At 47.2% G+C, this 24595-nt stretch overlaps 1 protein-coding gene and 1 non-coding gene across 2 annotated transcripts; both read left to right on the top strand.

The window, feature by feature from the left end:
- Positions 1–7955: 7955 nt before the first annotated feature.
- Positions 7956–8062, top strand: LOC116362903 (U6 spliceosomal RNA). The gene has a single exon (XR_004207800.1). It is a non-coding gene; the product is annotated as a U6 spliceosomal RNA (small nuclear RNA).
- A 12541-nt stretch (positions 8063–20603) lies between these two features.
- On the top strand, positions 20604–22733 carry LOC109884641 (uncharacterized). Its single transcript, XM_020476586.2, has 4 exons — positions 20604–20666; positions 20969–21158; positions 21668–21972; positions 22079–22733. Exons 1-4 carry the CDS (start codon positions 20604–20606, stop codon positions 22466–22468), a joined length of 948 nt encoding a protein of 315 aa, XP_020332175.2. The 3' UTR covers positions 22469–22733.
- The last annotated feature ends 1862 nt before the right edge of the window (positions 22734–24595 follow it).

Below are 24595 nucleotides of genomic sequence, written 5' to 3'. Positions count from 1 at the left end.
TGTAATCTGAGGGAAATATGTCTCTCTAATATGGTCATACATTGGGCAGGAGGTTCGGAAGTGCAGCTCAGTTTCCACCTCATTTTGTGGGCAGTGAGCACATAGCCTGTCTTCTCTTGAGAGCCATGTCTGCCTACGGCGGCCTTTCTCAGTAGCAAGGCTATGCTCACTGAGTCTGTACATAGTCAAAGCTTTCCTTAATTTTGGGAGAGTCACAGTGGTCAGGTATTCTGCCGCTGTGTACTCTCTGTGTAGGGCCAAATAGCATTCTAGTTTGCTCTGTTTTTTTGTTAATTCTTTCCAATGTGTCAAGTAATTATCTTTTTGTTTTCTCATGATTTGGTTGGGTCTAATTGTGCTGCTGTCCTGGGGCTCTGTAGGGTGTGTTTGTGTTTGTGAACAGAGCCCCAGGACCAGCTTGCTTAGGGGACTCTTCTTCAGGTTCATCTCTCTGTAGGTGATGGCTTTGTTGTGGAAGGTTTGGGAATCGCTTCCTTTTAGGTGGTTATAGAATTTAACGGCTCTTTTCTGGATTTTGATAATTAGTGGGTATCGGCCTAATTCTGCTCTGCATGCATTATTTGGTGTTCTACGTTGTACACGGAGGATATTTTGCAGAATTCTGCGTGCAGAGTCTCAATTTGGTGTTTGTCCCATTTTGTGAAGTCTTGGTTGGTGAGCGGACCCCAGACCTCACAACCATAAAGGGCAATGGGCTCTATGACTGATTCAAGTATTTTTAGCCAAATCCTAATTGGTATGTTGAAATTTATGTTCCTTTTGATGGCATAGAATGCCCTTCTTGCCTTGTCTCTCAGATCGTTCACAGTTTTGTGGAAGTTACCTGTGGCGCTGATGTTTAGGCCAAGGTATGTATAGTTTTTTGTGTGTTCTCGCTCTCTCTGTCTCTCCATGTCTCGCTCTCTAGGTTTCTCTCGCTCTCTGTTTCTCTATAGGTCTCTCTCTCTAGGTCTCTCTCTCTAGGTCTCTCTCTCTCTCTCTCCTCTGCCATCAAGAGTGGAGTTGATGGAGATGAAGGGGGAGGAGGAGGGAGACATCTTTTAATATTTAAATCAATATCCTAGAAACAGTTGGTTGACCGTTACTATGGTATCACTGGTGGTAAAGGCTCAATTTACCATCAGACTAGAGGGAAGAGGGGATACAACTCAGACTAGAGGGAAGAAGGGGGAAATGGGGAACAGGAAAATATGTGAGTGGAAATTAGGGAGTCGAAATAGGGGAGGGGAATGGAAGGGAAATAGGGGAGGGGACAAATAAGGGAGGGGGGGGAAATAGGGGAGTGGGAAATAGGGGAGGGAAGTGAAATATGGGAGGGTAATATAGTGGAAGAAATATACGGGTGGGGGGAAATAGGGGGAAAATAGTGGAGAAGGTAAATAGGGGCGGGACAGTGGTGGAAAATATGGGGGGGGGGGGGGGGAATAGGGGAGGGAAGTGAAATATGGGAGGGGAAAATAGTGGGAGAAATATAGGGGAGGGGGAAATAGGGGTAGGGAAGTGAAATATGAGAGAGGGAAATAGGGGATGTGAGGGGACAATAGGGGGGAGGAAAATAGGAGGGGAAAATAGGGGTAGGAAAACTAAATATGGGAGGGGAAAATATAGGGGAGAGGGAGGGAAATATGCCAGGGGAGAATAGGGGAGGGGAAAATAGTGGGAAAAATATAGGGGATGGGGAGGGAAATATAGGAGGGGGATATAATGGGAAAAAATATTAGAACTGGTGCTCAAAGCACATGGCTACTTAATATGCATTGTTGACACACCCCTGCCAACTCCTCCTCTCACCCAGCAAAACCCCCCCATTTCCCCTCCTCCTTCCACAGAGAAGAATGGGCAATATCCTTGGGCAATTTGCGCATTTTTCTGTTCCAAATGTTCCAAATTCCCATATTGTTCCATTAGCCCTCTCCTCCAATCAGATGTTTCAGTTTGTTCCAAATTGGAGAAAGAGAGCAAAAATACACCAATGAAGAGCCTAGCTTGTTCCAAAAGTTTTTAAGCCAATCATCTTCCTCTGAAATTTTCCTAACGCCACTTCATCACTAAATCTTTTTCTGTCGGCAATTGATGCTACTCGGTGAGTATCTGAGGTAATTTTGCTTAATTTGCAACGAATGTAACATGGAGGACTATAAATGTGATGAAATATGACAATAACATGTCTAGTCAACCGATTTGTTTGACTACAGGGGCTTCCCAAACTGTGTAATTTAATAACTTTCGTAGATCGCTAGCTACTGTAGCTGCTGCTGCACAGGCAAGTTAGCATTGGCTATAAATATTTTTCTGTCAGCCATCGATGCTACTCGGTGAGTATATGAGGTAATTGTGCTTAATTTGCAACAAATGATGACTAAATGTGATGAGTGTAATTTAACAACGGTCGTATATCGCTAGCTACTGTAGGTGGATAAAACTCAAAGTTGATTTGACCACTGACAATCCTGTAAAACCTTAGCTAACATCTATATCAACTGAAAGTTGGAATTCTATACTATTTCATTGTCTATTTTCCTTCGTTTTTTGATGGCATGCATTTGAAGTGTATGTAGTTGAATGAATTGTATTGATGGTCATTGGGGGCAAACGTGTCTTTCTATGTAAACTGAATTTAACTGCATGTGAAATAATAATCACCCTAATCCTACCCATAACCCCCCACTGCTGTCCTCCTCCTAGCAGACCTATCAAGCAAACGTAAGTTCCTTTACGTAGGAGCTAGCACAGCAGGGGGTGTGGTGGCAGTAGGAGCAGTAGGACCTATTTCAGAGAAATAAGTGAAATAATTCATTTAGAATAGAGCTTCAGCTTCAAAACATGTTGACAGCCAATGCACTTTGGTTTAGTTTTGATCAGTGTTATCAGTGGTAGAGGTTAGGAATCTGGGTTAAACACCATCTAAATTTAAAAGCTACAAACGACAGATGTATAGTGGGTAGACATCTACAAGCAAGGAATAGGCCAAGCAAAGTGATGCAGACTGAAATACAGGTTGGAATGGTGACAAGACAAGCTACAGTAAACACATCATTCAACAAAAAGATGAGGAAGGATTTTTCTGTGTCAAGCAAAATGGATGCAACAATTAGAATTTATACAGTGATTTCTAAGCCCAGCTAGGAAGGAGGTGTTTTAACAATTTACCACTTACCTTACTACTTTAAAGTGTATCCTGTTAATGCTAACAACAACAGATAGTTATTAGGGGAAAGGTAATTTCATATGTATATTCTTCAACAGAAATAAACAATAAAGTGCCACAACATTAGTGTACCTTAGTCAAAACCCATGCAGATAGACAGCAACTCCTGATCTGATGGCTCGGCAGCTAAGAAACCAAACATAATGACACAGTTATATTGTCATTTGCTACACTGTTTGATTTACTGTTTGATTGACTTAGATGACTACAGAATATTTATTTACATGGATTAGGAGGCTCTACAGCTGTTGCTGTGTCCCTGCGTTGGACATAGACCTTGAAGTGGCCCATTGAGGTCCCCAGCTTTACTTGGTATGTCCTGAACCAGGCCATGTAGCTGTATTGAGATAAAGGAACAAGAAAGGTAGGGAAAAAGGGAGAGAGAAAGAGCGAAAGGGGGAGAGAGAGAAAAGTGGGAGAGAGCGAGAGAAAAAGGGGGAGAATGATTTTTTTTTAAAAGAGTCCCATTTTTGAATCCATTTTCCTCCTAGTATTACCCATTAAAAAAAAGTTAATATATTTCTTAAATCCTGTTAGAAATTGTGCCGTAATGGCAGTGACTTCATGTTACTTTTGTTCCAATTCCTCCATCTGGTGGCCACATAGCACTATTGCATCCATTGGCTTTATCACTGACACTGTCAGCCAATCCAGTGACACGAGGGGGAGATAAAAAGAGAAAGGGGGAGAGAGACAAAAATGGGGGAAAGAGAGGAAGGGAGAGAGAAAAGCAAAACCCCCCATTTCCCCTCCTCTCACCCAGCAAAACCCCCCATTTCCCCTCCTCTCACCCAGCAAAACCCCCCATTTCCCCTCCTTCGACAGAGAAGAATGGGCAATATCCTAGGGCAAAGATATTGCCCATTCTTCTCTGTCCAAGGAGGGGAAATGGGGGGGGTTTTGCTGGGTGAGAGGAGGAGTTGGCAGGGGTGTGTCAACAATGCATATTAAGTATCCATGTGCTTTGAGCACCAGGTCTAAACAGGAAGACACAGAAGCCCAGTCTAGGAGTTTTAATGATGAACCAGAGTATACACAGGACACAGGACGAAACGGAAGATAATTATTGCAATGTAAATCCAATAAACATTAAATAAATGTAAGCAATCTCTATAGTGAAATGTGGACAGAAATGTTTGCAAAAGGTAAGCTAGTCATACCTTGTTTTACCTATGTGTTCTAGCTACTGCTGTAGAGAAAAACATCAGCTCTACCAAGAAGTTGAGTTTTCACCTGAAGATGTGTTGATAAATCATGTTTGATTTGTATATTTTAATGTCTATCCTCTTTTTTTTTACAGTATTTTGTTTGGGAACGGACCGATGTTAGTCTGGTGTCTCGCCTCAGAACTGCCTACCATGGGTTACCCTACCAGTAGTCTTATAGACTACAGACAATATAGCTCTGAGGGCCCTCAACACACACAAGCCTCTACACCGCACTCAAGGTCTCGGTCCAGGTAGAGGGGAACAGTGAACTATTTACAAATAAAAACGTCCGACCACCCAGCCAGTGGCTCAGTGTCCTTCACCTCGCCCCTTAGCGTCCTTCATTTCCGCCAGCCACTGGGCCACGTTCTCACCCCCAGCAGCAACAGAGCAGAACGCCACGCCGCCGATGCGGCTGTGGCCCGTCTCCCGTCGCTTCGGCAAACCGCATTTGGAGCAGACGTAATGCTCACGTTGCCTTCTCTTCCCGGCTGTCCCCTCCTCTGTGTCTGCCGCCATCCTCTTCCTCCTCCAAGCCGTTGTCCTTGACACTGGGGGCGGTGAAGAGCAGCCCGTCTGTGGTCCTTGGGCTGGGGAGGGGCCGGGAAGTGCGGGGTGTTGTTGCTCCAGGTGGGCTGGCAAAATGGGCGCGTGGGCGGGCTCTCCTTGCTGGATGGTTTGGCGTGGGACCGGGGGGGAGGGTGGCGTAGGGAAAGGGAAGGGTGCCCTGATTCCCTCCTGCTTGAAGTGGAGGGGCTTGGCTGCAGGGAGGGGCTGGGTGGTGACGCTGGGAGCAGCAGCAAGACCCATTCCCTGCTGCAGCACCATCCTCTCCCTCTCCTTCTGACGCCGGGAATACCTGAAACAGGGAGAGAAAACAAACAAGCTGTCACTCAGATTGTCATTAGTCACAAGGCTTTATGTAACAAGTCTTCCAACAAGTCATCCATAAGTTAATGTCTTACCACTGACTGATGGTCCTTTGATTCAGCTCAAAGAGCTGAAAGTTCGTCTGGGTCATCAACCTCGGGCTGTTCAGCACTGCCTCCCTGATACCTACGTAGTCTGCCAGAATGAGCGCCCACCTGCTCTTCTTGACGCCGGCAGACTGCGTGGCGCTGGGATGGATTTGACAGAGCTGACTGCAAATGGCCTCCACCAAACGGCTGGTGCCCGGCCAATTTGCAGGGCCCGAGTTGAGTCCGAGAAGGCAACTGAAACAGAGGAGATAAATAATTTGAGAACATTGAAAAATGATAGCCTCTGCTCTTTCCAGATCGCCTGAATGCGGATTGAGTCCAGCAACGGGATGCCCAGGGTGTCGACCCCCTTCTCGCTGTTGTAGGTCTCGAGGAGGTCAAGGAGAAGGACTTCGGTCGCCGCAGCTCCACGCGTACGACGCCGACAGTGAAGCGCAATCTCCTTCCTGCCGATCTTCCTCGAAACCTCTGCCTCGGTGAGGCCGACCATCCCGTGCTTCCCCTCCAGCTCAGACCTCTTGGCCTCCAGCAGTCGGCAGACATCGCCTGCATCCCACTCAAAGATGCAGGCTGACAGCTGCCGCATGAAGGGACCGTAGAGCTGGTGGCTCTCAGTGGTGACACCTGACGCGAAGCGCCGCATCAGGTGCCAGATGTCCAGCCGAACCACCAGCTGGTCCCAGTCATTGAACATGGCAGCTGTCTTTGATCTGCCGAAGCTGATGATGGTAGTTGTAGTACTGATGTAATAGTGAAGATTAGTTATTTAGTTATAAGTTAGTTTTAGTTTCATTTTCCATGTTTAGCTTTTATTTATTATATTTCTACTACTGACTTACCTTGTTATTTTTGTATTTCATGTTGTTTTATCATTTGCCACCATTTTATATTACTATTTGTTATCTTTTTATAATTGTATTACAATGTATATTGTACACATTGTTGCTTTGGCAAAAGTGACACAATGTTTTCCATACCAATAAAGCAGCTTGAATTAGGAAAAAAATGAATTTGAGAGAAATGAGAGAGAGAGAGGAGAGAAAGAATAGAGAGGAAGAAAGAAAGAGAGAGAGAAAGAGGAGAGAAAGAAAGAGAGAGGAGAGAGAGATAGGAGAGAGAGAAAGATGAGAGAGAGAAAGGAAGAAAGAGAGAGAGAGAAAGAGAGAGGAGAGAGAGAGAAAGGAAGAAAGAGAGAGAGAGAAAGAGGAGAGAAAGAAAGAATTATAATCTCCACCCAGCACAGCCAGAAGAGGACTGGCCACCCCTCATAGCCTGGTTCCTCTCTAGGTTTTGGCCTAGCCACCGTGCTTCTACACCTGCATTTTTTTATTTTTTACTAGGCAAGACAGTTAAGAACAAATTCTTATTTTCAATGACGACCTAGGAACAGTGGGTTAACTGCCTGTTCAGGGGCAGAACAACAGATTTGTACCTTGTCAGCTCGGGTGTTTGAACTTGCAACCTTCCGGTTACTAGTCCAACGCTCTAACCACTAGGCTACCCTGCCGCCCCACTTTGAGATTTTAGCTGATGTACGAAGGGCATTTGATTTGACTGGCAATGTGTCAACATGAACGTTGAAACAGTCACCCCGCCCTTCCAGCCACCCGCCCTTCCAGCCACAGCCAGGCCACATGTGAATCTCTAGTTCTCTGTCGTTCTCTTTATCATTTCCCTGTTTCTCTTGTTCTAGTTCTCTCTCTGTCTCTACTACTCTTCTGTGTTGCTCTATTCTCTCTCCTCTCTCTGTCTCTACTACTCTTCTGTGTTGCTCTATTCTCTCTCCTCTCTCTGTCTCTACTACTCTTCTGTGTTGCTCTATTCAGCTTCTCTCACTACTAAATGGGGAGTTAGTTATAAGTATCTTTGGCCGGGCCATGTTGCAGAGAGCGGGGGAAGGGTGGGGAACAAAGACCAGGGGAAGAGCAACTACAACCAGCAGGGGGAGGAGTTGCTTATTACACTACATTTTAGTCTAGAATCATTCCTTATAATAATCAATTAAATGTCTCTACATCTATAACTAAAGTCAAAATGTCACAAAACAGCAGTTTTTACAATTGATCACTGATCACTTTCTTTCTTACCAAATAGCACATTTTCACTTAAGGTACGCGATTTTAAAACCCCCATGTTAGGGTATTTTTGACGTAGGCTTCACAACATTTCCTGCTACGTTTATGCATGAGGACCTTTAGTGAATGCAGCCCCAGAGCGTGTCGGGTTTCAGTGAGTGGGTGGAGTTTTGTGCGAGGGCTTTTGTTACGTCATTATGTTCTACCCTATCAACGTCCTAGACGGGACAGTGTACTCGCATATCACCCAGCATACGTTGCAACTCTGAGGCAGTGGCTAGAACATTACAACACACAAGGTAGCCATTATTATCCCTACCAGTTTCCTGTCTATACAATATATCCGGTGGGAACCTTCTATGGGTGGTTTTTGAGCCTCTGAAGATCTGTTTGACCCCAACCAGGATCCGAAACATCAGGGGGGTTGTGCTCTATATATGAGGGCCTCTCCTATGTCTGTATTGTGCTCGCTTCGGCAGCACATATACTAAAATTGGAACGATACAGAGAAGATTAGCATGGCCCCTGCGCAAGGATGACACGCAAATTCGTGAAGCGTTCCTTATTTTGACCCCTTTTACCCCGATATATAAGGGGGGACATCCATCTTCCTCCTAGTATTACCCATAAGAACATGTTTTAAATTCCATTGGAAATGTTGCCATAATGGCAGTGACTTCATGTTAATGTTGTTCCAATACCTCCTTCTGGTGGCCAAAAGAAAGAGAGAGAGAGAAAGAGGAGAGAAAGAAAGAAAGAAAGAAAGGGGAGAGAGAAAGAAAGAAAGGGGAGAAAAATGAGAGAGAAAGGAGAGCGATAGAAAGAGAAAGTAGAGAGAAAAGTGAGAGTAAAGAGAAAAGAGGAGAGAAAAGAGAAAGAAGAGTGGAATGAAGAGAAGAGAAAAATAAAGAGGGAGAGAAAAAGAGGAAAATGGGAGGGAGAGAGAGAGAGAAAGAGGTTAGAGGGAAGAGAGAAAAGTGAGGGGGAAAAGAGAGAAGTTATAATGCAATGCAACCTCTGGCCTCATCTCCCCATCATGCACGTGTTAAAGGCACTGTACAGTACCGTACCTTTCTACGTTGTGTTCTGGTGAGGTGTAGGTGGAAGACAAGTCTCTGGACACAAGCCTGCCGGTTGTCTCTCTTTTAGTGACTGCATGGAATGGATACAAATACAAGACAAAGGTTGGTGCTGCTGTCTGGACTCCCAAACACAAATATATTAGCCTCTCTTCATCACGCTCTGAGCTAACTCACGTCAACAACTAAAAATGCATTGTACAAAATGTACATGTTCATATTTTCAAAAGACTCATTTCATTTTATAAATGTTGAACAGGAATAATTAGCTAATAAATGCTAAATATTTCTTAGTGTACTATTGTACCTGAGGTATACTAATGAGGCAACAACGCCATTTTGACATGCCCAGAAAAGTAACAAAATTAACAACAGCTAACTAATTAGCACATTAAACATGACATATACATTGTCACATTTCACAACATACCTGCATGGAATGGATACAAATACAAAGCAAAGCTTGATGCTGCAGTCTGGACTGCCATACACAAGTATATTAGCCTGATAAAAGACAAAAGAGTGCTGAATTCCTGTCAGAAAACTCACGCTGTCTGCACCTGAGAGACCCGCAAAGGTAACGGTGGCTGGGCAAGCCTTGCAAAGTTGCAGTCAAACATTATCCCCATTCACACTAATATATATTCCTAAAAACTGTAGCGCAACACTAAATCAATGACGGTATGATTTTCGGTTGTCTTTTTTATGACATTTGCTTACAATGTGCATTAAAAAGAGCGGAGCGTACATAACACATACCTCTCCTCATCAGGCTCTGAGCAAACCGAGGAGTAAAAGTATGGCTCCCGTTGATGACCTCACAGCATTAACACCATGTAGAAAATAAACACAATACAATAGTTCACTCTTGAAAGTAGTGTAACACATCTCAAAATAACCTTAAAACAATTAATTATAATAAATGAGGGATTTTCGGTGAAATAAAGTATATGTTATAAATAAAGTATATGTTATACCTGTAATACATACGTAGCCTTTGCTTCTACACAGGTGTTGTGTCGAAAATCTCCCCTCTGACACACTCCCCCCCCCCCCATCGCGTTCCTCGTTACTGTGACTTGCTTGCTAGTTGACATTTCTGCTCTTCACTCTGTCAGTTTAGCCTACATTTCACTGATCTTAGTAGCAGAAAGCATTTTTGTCTGCAGTTTTCAGTTTGGCTATTTGTTTCAAGTGTATGTGGCGGTTCTAGCTTGTATGGCGCCCTGGGCGAACCCCCCCTTCAGCGCCCGCCCCGCACCGTGTTGCCCCGGGCAAGATGCCCCTGGGCGAACCCCCCTTCAGCGTCCGCCCCGCACCGTGTTGCCCCGGGCAAGATGCCCCTGGGCGAACCCCCCTTAAGCGTCCGCCCCGCACCGTGTTGCCCCGGGCAAGATGCCCCTGGGCGAACCCCCCTTCAGCGCCCGCCCCGCACCGTGTTGCCCCGGGCAAGATGCCCCTGGGCGAACCCCCCCTTCAGCGCCCGCCCCGCACCGTGTTGCCCCGGGCAAGATGCCCCTGGGCGAACCCCCCCTTCAGCGCCCGCCCCGCACCGTGTTGCCCCGGGCAAGATGCCCCTGGGCGAACCCCCCCTTCAGCGCCCGCCCCGCACCGTGTTGCCCCGGGCAAGATGCCCCTGGGCGAACCCCCCCTTCAGCGCCCGCCCCGCACCGTGTTGCCCTGGGAAAGATGCCCCTGGGCGAACCCCCCCTTCAGCGCCCGCCCCGCACCGTGTTGCCCCGGGCAAGATGCCCCTGGGCGAACCCCCCCTTCAGCGCCCGCCCCGCACCGTGTTGCCCCGGGCAAGATGCCCCTGGGCGAACCCCCCCTTCAGCGCCCGCCCCACACCGTGTTGCCCCGGGCAAGATGCCCCTGGGCGGCTGCCCATGTCGCCTGTACCTAAATCCGCTACTGATTGTTGTATTAGTCTATAAATAAATCTCTTTGCCATAATTCGTCATCTCTCCCATGTCTTATTCAACTAGTATGTTTGAAAGTATAAGGATAATAATTCAGACATAGTCGTCCTGAAATGTTTATTGCAACATTTTACTCCCTCTATGTTTAATATAACACACAGACATTAATTATTCATGTCGGTCGCCTTTTTCTGACGTGAAGTTTGTTCTATAGAAACTATTTGACTCTGATGTGTGTCACAGAAAGTATTTGACTCAAGCCACAAAATTAAGAAAATTAGAAGGCGGGGGTGGATTCTGGCAGGGGGATTTTCGGCGCAACACTGGTACCTAACTTACTTGATGTTGGCTAGAAGCCAGCATTTATCTGCATTTGGAGAAAGTTGTGAAGTCTATCTTTTGGACACCCAAAGCTATGAAAATCGTGTGTATGTAATGAATGGAACTAGTCTGGGCTGTAGTCTGTTTAGCGAACATTCCACTCCTTGTAACATTACAGAGACTTACAACCAGGCTGCAATGAAACAGTGTTGATCATATAATAGATGTATCATGTGTTAGTTTAATGATGTGAAAATCATGATATTTCCCTTGCATTTCAATCCACACATGCATATGGGTCTGTAATGTATTGCATTGTTATCTAGGTATTCAATCCCTTTTTAAATGATGCAAGACTACTTTACAATGATGGCAATTATGCAGTATTTTAATCTAATTTGCCCATGTGGATCTGACATGCATCAAATGCTCCATAACTTTGCATGCTTTCCATAAATGCAATGTACTGATGCCCCCCCCCCATAAATAATAAAGAAGGCCAGAAATGCAACATTAGGCCAACCTGACTAGCGGGGAAAGTGTTAAAAACCGTAGCTAGCGATTGTCAACACGATAGGATCTGAATGAAGGAAGAGACGCGTCACACACACCCGTGTAGACAGTTTTCACAGTCTTCTTGTTATGAAGTCAACTGTATTCCCTTCTCAAGTCGAGGTTATTGAGTTGACGATGTTCTGTACTGTATAACAGTCGAGGTTATTGAGTTGACGATGTTCTGTACTGTATAACAGTCGAGGTTATTGAGTTGACGATGTTCTGTACTGTATAACAGTCGAGGTTATTGAGTTGACGATGTTCTGTTCTGTATAAATGTTTGGGAAAGTATTTGTTTTAAGCTAATAATGCCGTCCAACCAGCTGCGAGAGAAAAGTCATCGCTTCCGCAACAAAGTCCGAGGGGCTAACGGTGCACTAAATAGCGGTACATTGCCGCGTGTCTCTTAGGCCGCCCATTGTGACTCACTTGTGGGCGTTCTGGCAGCATGTAGCAGCATGTTCGATTGGGAAAAGAGAGAAAGTAAATGAACTACCTACATAGCTGAATGCAGCCTGCCCCAATATTGGTTAACATATGGCATATACACAAATTTGACAGTCGTGTCAAGTTGTCTGGATGTCATTTGGGTGGAGGGCCATACACGATACACACGGGAAACTGTTGTGAGTGACAAATCCAGCAGCGTTGCAGTTCTTGACACATTCAAACCCGGTGCGCCTGGCACCTACTACCATACCCTGTTCAAAGGCACTTAAATATTTTGTCTTGCCCATTCACCCTCTGAATGGCACACATACACAATCCATGTTTCAATTGTCTCAAGGCTTAAAAATCCTTCTTTAACCTGACTCCTCCCCTTCATCTTTAACCTGTCTCCTCCCCTTCATGTTTAACCTGACTCCTCCCCTTCATCTTTAACCTGTCTCCTCCCCTTCATGTTTAACCTGACTCCTCCCCTTCATCTTTAACCTGTCTCCTCCCCTTCATGTTTAACCTGACTCCTCCCCTTCATCTTTAACCTGACTCCTCCCCTTCATCTACACGGAAGTGGATTTAACAAGTGACATCAATAAGGGAGTATTTTAAAAAATGTAGGCTACTTTGCCGCCCCAACATTCACCTGGTCAGTCTATGTAATGGAAAGAGCAGGTGTTCATAATGTTTTGAACAAACAGGACAGGACACGCACGCATCTGAGAATCACGCAGTGCTGCTGGGCTGGCCAAAGGCACAGTCGGGTCACACATGCCGCTTTGAATGGGTCGGTTGTGTGAAGAGGACACAAATAACTTTGTCCTTTTAAAAATATTTATTTTGAATGAAAACGTCTTCACGAATCGTGATTTTATCAGGAGAGGAGATACTCCTTGCGGCAATAATCAGATTATTTCTCTCTCTCTCTGTGTCCAGCTGTGTCTATGGCGAGCAGCTCATCATCTGCATTGTTTGTGATACCGGGAGCACGGGTCCAGGTCCGTTGCATTTCTAACTGCTACTCTAACCATGGGGAGAAAACGGTCGGCTGAAAACACTCTGGCTCAGGGGCGAATGACCGCACACCGAGAGGCGAGCGAGCAGAGGCTGTTAATTCAACAACCAAATGCAATTGATTTTACATATAAGAATACCAGAAGCTATCGTCAGAGCTTTGGACTCTAAACGTTTATATTTATTCGTTTTTCTTGTCTAAAACTTCCCCGATATTGGGTGTTTGTACTGGAGAGAACGGAAGGTGAGTATATCATAAGAGATGGAGGGAGAGGGGGACTAATTTAAGGTTAACTTGAGTGTATCAATGTTGTATCATGTTGTATATGCAGTACTTAGATGTAGAAATACAACCAGTGTTTCTGGCTCTCCCTCTCTTCTGCACTTCCTTTTCTCTGCTTGCTCTCTCCCTTTTTCTCTTTCTATATTTCTCTCTCTCTCTCTCTCTCTAGGTCTCTCTTTCTATCTAGGTCTCTATCTCTCAGTCTCTCTCTCTCTCTGGCCCCTAGATCTCTCTCTCTCTGTTTCCCTCTCTCTAGGTCTCTCTGTCTCTCCATGTCTTTCTCTCTAGGTTTCTCCCGCTCTCTGTTTCTATCTAGGTCTCGCTTTCTAGGTCTCTCTCTCTAGGTCTCTCTCTCTAGGTCTCTCTCTCCTCTGCCATCAAGAGTGGAGTTGATGGAGATGAAGGGGGAAGGAGGAGGGAGACATCTTTTAATATTTAAATCAATATCCTAGAAACAGTTGTTTGACCGTTACTATGGTATCACGGGTGGTAAAGGCTCAATTTACCATCAGACTAGAGGGAAGAGGGGATACAACTCAGACTAGAGGGAAGAAGGGGGAAATGGGGAGGGGAAAATAAGGGAGTCGAAATAGGGGAGGGGAGTGGAAGGGAAATAGGGGAGGGGGCAAATAAGGGAAATATGGGAGAGGGGGGGGGAATAAGGGAGTGGGAAATAGGGGAGGGAAGTGAAATATGGGAGGGTATTATAGTGGGGGAAATATAGTTGAGGGGAAAGGAATTTTGGGAGATGAAAAGTGGCGGGAAAAATGGGGAATATAGTGAAAAATATGGGGGAGGGGGAAAAATTAGGACAGGAGGGAATTAGGGGAGGGGATAAAAGTTGGAAAAATATAGGGGAGGGAAAGGGAAATATGGGAGGGGTAAATAGTGGAAGAAATATACGGGTGGGGGGAAATAGGGGGAAAATAGTGGAGGAGGTAAATAGGGGAGGGAAGTGAAATACGGGAGGGGAAAATAGGGGTAGGGAAGTGAAATATGGGAGAGGGAAATAGGGAGAGAAATATAGGGGAGGGGAAGAGAAATATGAGAGTGGATGAGTGGCGGGAAATAGGGGGATAATAGGGAATAATAGTGGGAAAAATATGGGGGAGGGAAATAGGGGGATAATAGGGAATAATAGTGGGAAAAATATGGGGGAGGGAAAAGTAGGGAGGGAAATAGGGGAGGGGAAACTTGGCGGAAAATAGGGGCGGGGAAGTGAAATATGGGAGGGGAAAATATAGGGCAGTGGGAGGGGAAAATAGGGGTAGGGGAGGAAAGTAGAGGTGGGGAAAATAAGGGGAAAATAGACAAGGGGGAAATGGGGGAGGGGAAAGTGATGGAAAACAGGGGAGGGGAAGTGAAATAGGGGAGGGGGCATAAGTGAGGGGAAAATAGGGGAGGGGAGAAATAGGGTTGAGGAAAATAAATATTGGAGGGGTAAATAGTGGGAAAATATAGGGGAGGGGGAAATAGGGGTAGGGAAGTGAAATATGAGAGAGGGAAATAGGGGATGTGAGGGGACAATATGGGAGGTAGGAGAACAGGGGGGAGGAAAATAGGAGGGGAAAATATAGGGGAGAGGGAGGGAAATATGCCAGGAGAGAATAGGGGTAGGGAAATATAAGGAGGGAAATAAGGGAGGGGGAAACAGGGGGGGAAATATGGGAGGGGAAAATAGTGTGAAAAATATAGGGGATGGGGAGGGAATTATTGGAGGGGGATATAATGGTAAAAAATATTAGACCTTGTGCTCAAAGCACATGGCTACTTAATATGCATTGTTGACACACCCCTGCCAACTACTCCTTTTCTCACCCTGCAAAACCCCCCATTTCCCCTCCTCCTTCGACAGAGAAGAATGGGCAATATCCTTGCCCAAGGATATTGCCCATTCTTCTCTGTCGAAGGAGGAGGGGAAATGGGGGGTTTTGCTGGGTGAGAGGAGGAGTTGGCAGGGGTGTGTCAACAATGCATATTAAGTAGCCATGTGCTTTGAGCACAAGGTCTAATATTTTTTACCATTATATCCCTATTCTCCCCTCCTATAACTCCCTCCCCATCACCTATATTTTTCCCACTATTTTCCCCTCCCATTTTCACCTCCCCTATTTCCCTCTTTATACTTCCCTACCCATTTCTCCCCTCGCATATTTCCCTCCCTCTCACCTATATTTTCCCCACTATTTTCGGCTCCCATATTTAATTTCCCTCCCCCTATTCTCCTTCTACCTCCCCTATTGTCCCCTCACCTCCCCTATTTTCCTCCCCATATTTTACCCCTACACTCCCCTATATAATTTCCCCACTATTTTCCCCTCCCATATTTCACTTCCCCTCCTCTGTTTTCTGCCACTTTTCCCCTACCCCTATTTCCCCTCCCCTATTTCGCCTCTCCTCCCCTATATTTTTCCCTCCCATTTCACTCATTCCCCTCCCCTATTTTCCTCCTTGCCTATTTCCCCCTCCCATATTTCCCTTTCCCTCCCCTATATTTTCCTTTCCCATATTTCACCTCACTACCCTTATTTTCCCTCCCCTATATTTTTCCCACTATTTACCCCTCCCATAATTCACTTCACTACCCTATTTTCCCTCCCCTATATTTTTCCCACTATTTACCCCTCCCATATTTCACTTCCCCTCCCCTGTTTTCCACCACTTTCCCCTCCCCTATTTATTTTCCTCACCCCTATTGCCCACTCCCCAATTTTCCCCTCACTTATGCCCCCTCCCCTATTTCACCACCCCTCCCCTGTTTTCCACCACTTTCCCCTCCCCTATTTCCCCCTCCCCTATTTTTCCCTTATTTTCCCCACCTCTACTTTCTGTCCTTCACCTATATTCCCCCTCCCATATCTCACTCCCCCTGCCCTATATTTTCCCCACTATTTTCCACTCCCATTTACCACTTCCCCTCCCCTATTTTCCGCCACGTTTCCCCTCCCCTATTTCCCACTCCCCTATTTACCCTCCCTTAATTTCCTTCCCCATTACCCCTCCCCTATTTCCATCCTAATTTTTCCCTCCAAAATTTCTCCCTCCCCCATATTTTTCCCTCCCCCATATTTTTCCCCATTATCCCCCTTTTTCTCCCACTATTTCCCCCTCCCATATTTACCTCCTCCCCTAACCTAATTTTCCCCTATTTACCGCCACTTTCCCCCACCCCTATATTTCTTCCACTATTTACCCTCAAATATTTCCCTTTCCCTCCCCTATGTTTTTCCAACTTTTATCCCCTCCCCTATTATCCCCTCCCTATTCCCCCTCCCCTATTCCCCCTCCTTATTTACCCCTGTCCTAATTTCCCCCTCCCCCATATTTTTCACAATATTTCCCCCTTTTTCCCGCCACTTTTCCCCTCCCAATATTCCTTTCCCCTCACCTATATTTCCCCCACTATATTACCCTCCCATATTTCACTTCCCTCCCCTATTTTCTGCCAGGGCGGCAGGGTAGCCTAGTGGTTAGAGTGTTGGACTAGTAACCGAAAGGTTGCAAGTTCAAATCCCCTGACAAGGTACAAATCTGTCGTTCTGCCCCTGAACAGGCAGTTAACCCACTGTTTCTAGGCCGTCATTGAAAATAAGAATTTGTTCTTAACTGACTTGCCTAGTAAAATAAATAAATATTCCCCCCATTTTTGTCTCTCCCCCTCTCTCTTTCCCCCCCATGTCACTGGATTGGCTGACAGTGTCAGTGATAAAGCCAATGTATAGCGCTATGTGGCCAACAGATTGAGGTATTGGAACAAAATTAACATGAAGTCACTGCCATTACGGCACAATTTCCAACAGGTTTTAGGAAATATATTTTAACTTTTTTTTTATGGGTAATACTAGGAGGAAAATGGATGCCCCCCCCCCCCCAAAAAAAAAAAATAGGAGTAAAAGGGGTCAAAATAAGGAACGCTTCACGAATTTGCGTGTCATGTTGAGCCTTGCACCCGGTGATTGGTGAACTTGAGCCGTGCACCTGGTGAACGGCTTACCAGCTGAAAATATCGGTATGGCTCTAAATGTCTTCAGGGGGGTGCTGGAGGTCCATTGCTGGGTAGTGTGCACCACCCACCCGGGCCCACCCAATAGGGGACACCCCTGGTCATTCAGACGGTTTTAAAAAAATCTTCCCACTTATCTCTCATTGCACTATGTTAGTCTGTGGAACTTAGTCTTTGGAACAAAAGCTGAACATAGCGCAATGAGAAAGAAATTGGACTCTAATTAAAATAAAATAAAAACTCTCCCCCTTTTTCTCTCACCCTCTCCCACTTTTTTCTCTCTCCCCTTTTGCTCTCTTTTTTTCCCCTACCTTTCTTGTTTATTTCCTTTATCTCAATACAGCTACATGGCCTGGTTCAGGACATACCAAGTAAAGCCGGGGACCTCAATTTATTTATTTTTTACCTTTATTTAACTAGGCAAGTCAGTTAAGAACAAATTCTTATCTACAATGACAGCCTACCAGGGAACAGTGGGTTATCTGCCTGTTCAGGGGCAGAACGACAGATTTGTACCTTGTCAGCTTGGGGGTTTGAACTTGCAACCTTACGGTTACTAGTCCAACGCTCTGACCACTAGGCTACGTTGCCACCCCAATGGGCCACTTCAAGGTCTATGTCCAACGCAGGGACACAGCAACAGCTGTAGAGCCTCCTAATCCATGTAAATAAATATTCTGTAGTCATCTAAGTCAATCAAACAGTAAATCAAACAGTGTAGCAAATGACAATATAACTGTGTCATTATGTTTGGTTTCTTAGCTGCCGAGCCATCAGATCAGGAGCTGCTGTCTATCTGCATGGGTTTTGACCAAGGTACACTAATGTTGTGGCACTTTATTGTTTATTTCTGTTGAAGAATATACATATGAAATGACCTTTCCCCTAATAACTATCTGTTGTTGTTAGCATTAACAGGATACACTTTAAAGTAGTAAGGTAAGTGGTAAATTGTTAAAACACCTCCTTCCTAGCTGGGCTTAGAAATCACTATAGAATTTCTCATTTTTGCATCCATTTCGCTTGACACAGAAAAATCCTTCCTCATCTTTTTGTGGAATGATGTGTTTACTGTAGCTTGTCTTGTCACCATTCCAACCTGTATTTCAGTCTGCATCACTTTGCTTGGCCTATTCCTTGCTTGGAGATGTCTACCCACTATACATCTGTCGTTTGTAGCTTTTAAATGTAGATGGTGTTTAACCCAGATTCCTAACCTCTACCACTGATAACACTGATCAAAACTAAACCAAAGTGCATTGGCTGTCAACAGGCTTTGAAGCTGAAGCTCTATTCTAATTGAATTATTTCACTTATTTCTCTGAAATATTTTGTGAGACAAACTCCTGTCTCCTGTAGCAGGTCCTACTGCTCCCACTGCCACCTGTTGTGCCAGCTCCTACTGTCACCGCCCCCCTGCTGTGCTAGCTCCTACTGTCACCGCCCCCCTGCTGTGCTAGCTCCTACTGTCACCGCCCCCCTGCTGTGCTAGCTCCTACTGTCACCGCCCCCCCTGCTGTGCTAGCTCCTACTGCCACCACACCCCCTGCTGTGCTAGCTCCTACTGTCACCGCCCCCCTGCTGTGCTAGCTCCTACTGTCACTGCCCCCCTGCTGTGCTAGCTCCTACTGCCACCGCCCCCCCCTGCTGTGCTAGCTCCTACTGCCACCACACCTCCTGCTGTGCTAGCTCCCACCGCACCCCCTGCTGTGCTAGCTCCTACTGCCACAACACCTCCTGCTGTGCTAGCTCCTACTGCCACCGCCCCCCCTGCTGTGCTAGCTCCTACTGCCACCACACCTCCTGCTGTGCTAGCTCCTACTGCCACCGCACCCCCTGCTGTGCTAGCTCCCACCGCACCCCCTGCTGTGCTAGCTCCTACTGCCACCGCACCCCCTGCTGTGCTAGCTCCTACTGCCACCGCACCCCCTGCTGTGCTAGCTCCTACTGCCACCGCACCCCCTGCTGTGCTAGCTCCCACCGCCCCCCTGCTGTGCTAGCTCCTACTGCCCCTCCTCAGCTCCGGTCAACCTCCCAGGCAACAGCTGGACCAGTACAGTCTGCTGCTGACGCTCAGGTAAACATCTCACCTCAACTATGACTTGGCTATTTAATTTCACTTTTGGATGTGTGGGGATGGAAAATAAATGTATTGATTCTCTGCTCTGTTGCAGGTGCTTCTTCTCCCTGAGGGATGGAAGCAGACCCTCCCAAAGGAGCAGCAAGAGTGGGTCAGTCGGCCATTTTCATAAGAGACAAGCAGCTCAAATGTGTCCTGAAAAGCCAGCTTGAGCTGTGGTACTTCCCTCCTCTGCCTCCTAACATCAGCCATCAGCCTCCAGCTTCTCCCTTCGCTTACTTCCTCTGGCCATTCTGCCTCTGGATGCCCTACCGCCTGTGGGCCTTTAAGTTTGTGTGCACCCAGCCACAGTGCACCCAGCCACAGTGCACCCAGCCACAGTGCACCCAGCCACAGTGCACCCAGCCACAGTACACCCAGCCACAGTTCAAGCGTCAAAAGCTCACAGGCTGTGGGGTGTACAAGACAGTCCGGAGGGTGCTTGACATGGACGGCTGGTATTATATGGGGACAGAGTACCTGGAGTGCCGCCTCTGTAAGAAGAAGCTACTAGCAGGATGGTCGCTGGATATCTTGAACCAGCTGGACACAAGTCATCGCTCCATGTTCCCAGCCATCTTGATTTACAGGTTAGTAATTCACACCTCTGGAAATCAAAGCTCTTGTTCACTTTGAGGAAAAACAGAAAAAAGCATCATAGTGAGACAGAGGCGGTCTGTAGGTTCTTGTCAACACTGAGGTTTTGATGTTTCAAAGCCCCATTGAAATGTTAATTAGCTCTTTGATCTGAATTTCTGACCTTCGATCTCTTATCTAGAACCCCCCTCCACACACTCCTCACCCTCTTCTCCTCCTCTTTTTTGACCCAATTGTCTCTGTGTATTAGGCTGTCCTGTGACCTGAAGGTGGTCAGGCTGAGAGAGAGAGGACACTGGGGAACAGTGTGACCAGGCTGTACAACCAGCTGAGGGAGCAGCACAGCCTGACCTGGATGAGTCGGACCCTGTACTACCTGTCTGTCTGTGACCACTTTGTAGTCCCAGGTGCTGCACCACTGAGGCTAACACCACTGAGGGTAACAAATGACTGTGTGTTTGTCTGTCTGTGTTTGTTTGACTCCCCTCAGGTGACCAAGAAACTAGCTGGGGCAGCACACGGGACAGCAGCGTGGGCTACAAATGTTGGCAATGAGTACGGCCAGGTGCTCATTACGGTCCTCACTGACAGCGAAGGAGAGGGCCTGCTCGACATGGCAGCTGGCCTCCAGCAGCGCTACGGCGCCAGGTGCTCAGTACGGTCCTCACTGACAGCGAAGGAGAGGGCCTGCTCGACATGGCAGCCGGCCTCCAGCAGCGCTACAGTAGATCTGGAGTGGAACCTCCCAGGCTGCTCTCTGTCGACCGGGACTGCTGCACCCTGATGGGAAAGGGGAAGACGGCAGCCATGTTCAGCCAGTGGGATGAGCTCATCGTCCGGCTGGATGTGTGGCACCTCATCCGTCGTTTTGCTCGGGGAGTGACCACAGAGAGCTCGGGGAGTGACCACAGAGAGCTCGGGGAGTGACCACAGAGAGCTCGGGGAGTGACTACAGAGAGCTCGGGGAGTGACTACAGAGAGCTCGGGGAGTGACCACAGAGAGCTCGGGGAGTGACCACAGAGAGCTCGGGGAGTGACCACAGAGAGCTCGGGGAGTGACTACAGAGAGCTCAGGGAGTGACCACAGAGAGCCATCCTCTGTATGCTCTCTTTTTGTGGAGGCTCTCCTCCTGCATGTTGGTGTGGAGTGCCTGCTGGAGGCCAAACGAGGTGAGCTCATGGAGAGCAACATCACGGGGCTCAGCGACGCACAGGTGATGAAGAGGATCAGCCTGAAGGAGACGGCTCGGCACTGTCGTCACCGCACGCACGCGCAGGACGGAGGAGACCGAGCGTCTCATCGGGGAGCTCCTGGAGACCTTCAGGGATGCCACAGGCGTCTGGCTCCTGGACCGTGACCGAATGCAGGCCATCTGGCAGACCACTTCATTCCTGGTGTTAAATGTAAAACTGGGTCATGTTGTTACGTCATGTTGTGTGTTAACAACTGTGTTCATGGGAGGAGTTATTATTTATTATTGTCGTCATCTATAGGAACAAGTGCGGGTGCCGAGCACTTTCAGGCCTACCTCCTTGAAGGGTTGGTTGGGTGGAATGAGGACCGTGCTGAAGCTGCAGCGGGGGGCAGAAGCAGACCCTGCACTGCTATGATGCTGTAGCCCAGCACACCATCAATGAGCTGAGCCAGAAGCTCCTGGGCTGCAGTCTTGTGAAGGATCACACAAGGCCTGCAAAATATACTGGTATGTATTTCTAAATTATACAATTATACACACACACTAAAACATGTGCAGGTCTGTTTATGTACAACTCTTGTTTTTTTGTTTTCTCTCTAAGGGGAACTCATTGGGGTCGAGTATCTCTTCTCCCAGACCCATGGTGACCAGAGTCCAACCTCGGTAAGGACCCAGATGTCCCAGACGGGACACCTACTCTATTTGAGGGAGGAGGGGAGGATGACCTGAGAGAGCTTGAGGATGACCTGAGAGAGCTTGAGGAGGAGGATGACCTGAGAGAGCTTGAGGAGGATGACCCCACCATGTCCTTGCCCGACCTCGATGACTGTCTCCCACCAGTCCCTCCACTCAGGAAGGCCACTCCACCGCCCACTCAACCCAACCCATCCCAGGTACCTGTCGTCACACCCCCTGATGACACTGCACCAGCTGCCAGTCAGGACCCGGAGGATGATGTAAGTGCCTATCCACGTCCTAAACATCTCACTCAAGTTTCTTTCCATTCATAACTATTAATGTGACTATTAATCCAACCCTTCCCCATGACTCTTCTATTTCCAGGAGAACATAGGACCTGATGGGGTTAGTGGATACCAGCACGTGGTCCTCCTGGCCACTAGTCAGCCACTGCCACCTCTACCCAGTCTGTCTTCCACCTCCCTCCCTATAACGCCAGTGCCCCAGACCTGCCCTCGACCTCCACTCCTTTTCCCCCTCCTGCTGGTGGACCCAAGGTCTCCAGGACCACCGAATGGAGGAGGAGGAAGAAGCTGGAGTCTGGCATTAAAGTCAGAGTGCACAAGCCATATGAAGGCTATAAGTGCTCTAAATGTGGCAAGCCTAAAACGTCTGAGTTTGGACACATGGTTCTGTGAGATTCTGTGCCGCTACCTCTGGTGGCCAAACTGTGGAGGAGTGGCTGGCACTCATGAGGGCCCAGCATGGTGCTAGCCAAGGCCAGTAAACTCTGACTGACTGGTGTGTACATTGTAAAGTCGTTTTTTGTAAATATGTTCTTTGTTATGACATTCATCGTTAATCTCTTGTACATTTAGCTCATTTAAAATCATCTTAACTTGTACAGTCGGTGTAGGGGACCTTATGCTGGGTTGTTTCACACATGACATTCCCTGTGAAATACATACATGGAATACAAGCACTTTCTCCCTTAAATTCATTTTGATTTATTGTCATATACTCAAAGTTCAACAAATAAAAAGACAAGCAAATCTGTCATCATTTTATTAGTCAATAAACACACTGTTTACAGAGTTGTAACACACACAAAAAAAAACGTTTAAAAATTCAGTTCTACTCAGAGATTTGAGATGACCAGCAGATACTACAGGTGACAGCAGGGAGTCAATCCCCCCCAGCGACGCCCACTAATCTCTGATTGGTTGCTGCACCCCTTCACTTGTTGAAGTTTGGGATAGTCTCAGTTTGCCAAGATCTATTACTCAAGATGGATACAGTTTTCAATAGGCCAGGCTTTGGGAATATCATCAATGCAGTCTATAACTCTACCGACCGTAAACAAAGAAGGTAACTTGTTTTAACATTATTTATCCACCCTTTTCAGTGTATCTGCTAATTCTCACAGCTGGATAAGGCAGCTCAACACCTCGCCTGGGACAAGAATGCGTGCTTTCCAACCATATATTTTGAAATAGGATCGGAGGAGGAAGGCACAAAAGGCCCAACTAGAGTTTAAAAGAATAAAAAGGCAGCCGAGGGAAAGAGGAGAGAGCCCAGCGGCATGCCGGGAAACACAAGGACCCACCTCCACACCTGACATGTAGCCGTCCATGGTGGCCCCCAGTTCTGAAAACACAAGGACCCACCTCCACACCTGACATGTAGCCGTCCATGGTGGCCCCCAGTTCTGAAAACACAAGGACCCACCTCCACACCTGACATGTAGCCGTCAATGGTGGCCCCCAGTTCTGAAAACACAAGGACCCACCTCCACACCTGACATGTAGCCGTCCATGGTGGCCCCCAGTTCTGAAAACACAAGGACCCACCTCCACACCTGACATGTAGCCGTCCATGGTGGCCCCCAGTTCTGAAAACACAAGGACCCACCTCCACACCTGACATGTAGCCGTCCATGGTGGCCCCCAGTTCTGAAAACACAAGGACCCACCTCCACACCTGACATGTAGCCGTCCATGGTGGCCCCCAGTTCTGAAAACACAAGGACCCACCTCCACACCTGACATGTAGCCGTCCATGGTGGCCCCCAGTTCTGAAAACACAAGGACCCACCTCCACACCTGACATGTAGCCGTCCATGGTGGCCCCCAGTTCTGAAAACACAAGGACCCACCTCCACACCTGACATGTAGCCGTCCATGGTGGCCCCCAGTTCTGAAAACACAAGGACCCACCTCCACACCTGACATGTAGCCGTCCATGGTGGCCCCCAGTTCTGAAAACACAAGGACCCACCTCCACACCTGACATGTAGCCGTCCATGGTGGCCCCCAGTTCTGAAAACACAAGGACCCACCTCCACACCTGACATGTAGCCGTCCATGGTGGCCCCCAGTTCTGAAAACACAAGGACCCACCTCCACACCTGACATGTAGCCGTCCATGGTGGCCCCCAGTTCTGAAAACACAAGGACCCACCTCCACACCTGACATGTAGCCGTCCATGGTGGCCCCCAGTTCTGAAAACACAAGGACCCACCTCCACACCTGACATGTAGCCGTCCATGGTGGCCCCCAGTTCTGAAAACACAAGGACCCACCTCCACACCTGACATGTAGCCGTCCATGGTGGCCCCCAGTTCTGAAAACACAAGGACCCACCTCCACACCTGACATGTAGCCGTCCATGGTGGCCCCCAGTTCTGAAAACACAAGGACCCACCTCCACACCTGACATGTAGCCGTCCATGGTGGCCTCCAGTTCTGAACAGGCGGTTCCCCAAAGGTGAGTTCTTTATATATTTTTTTAATATATATTTGATTTTATTCCATAAATTTAGTTCATTTTACAAAAATAAACAATCAATACAACTTAAGTTAATGAAAATAAAAACAATCAACTACCCCAAAAATTAATGT

This window comes from Oncorhynchus kisutch, unplaced genomic scaffold, assembly GCF_002021735.2.
Source record: "Oncorhynchus kisutch isolate 150728-3 unplaced genomic scaffold, Okis_V2 scaffold898, whole genome shotgun sequence".
Taxonomy (NCBI): domain Eukaryota; kingdom Metazoa; phylum Chordata; class Actinopteri; order Salmoniformes; family Salmonidae; genus Oncorhynchus; species Oncorhynchus kisutch.
The sequence above is the reverse complement of the archived record's forward strand: the minus strand, read 5'-3'. Positions and strand labels throughout refer to the sequence as shown.

Bases quoted from the DNA above. Each gene is read 5' to 3' on its own strand.
- LOC109884641 (XM_020476586.2), top strand. From the start codon at position 20,604: ATGGGAAAGGGGAAGACGGCAGCCATGTTCAGCCAGTGGGATGAGCTC. The intron at 20,667-20,968 runs GTGTGGCACCTC...GTTGGTGTGGAG, and splicing joins AGCTCATCGTCCGGCTGGAT to TGCCTGCTGGAGGCCAAACG. The intron at 21,159-21,667 runs GTCTGGCTCCTG...CATGGTGACCAG, and splicing joins CCTTCAGGGATGCCACAGGC to AGTCCAACCTCGGTAAGGAC.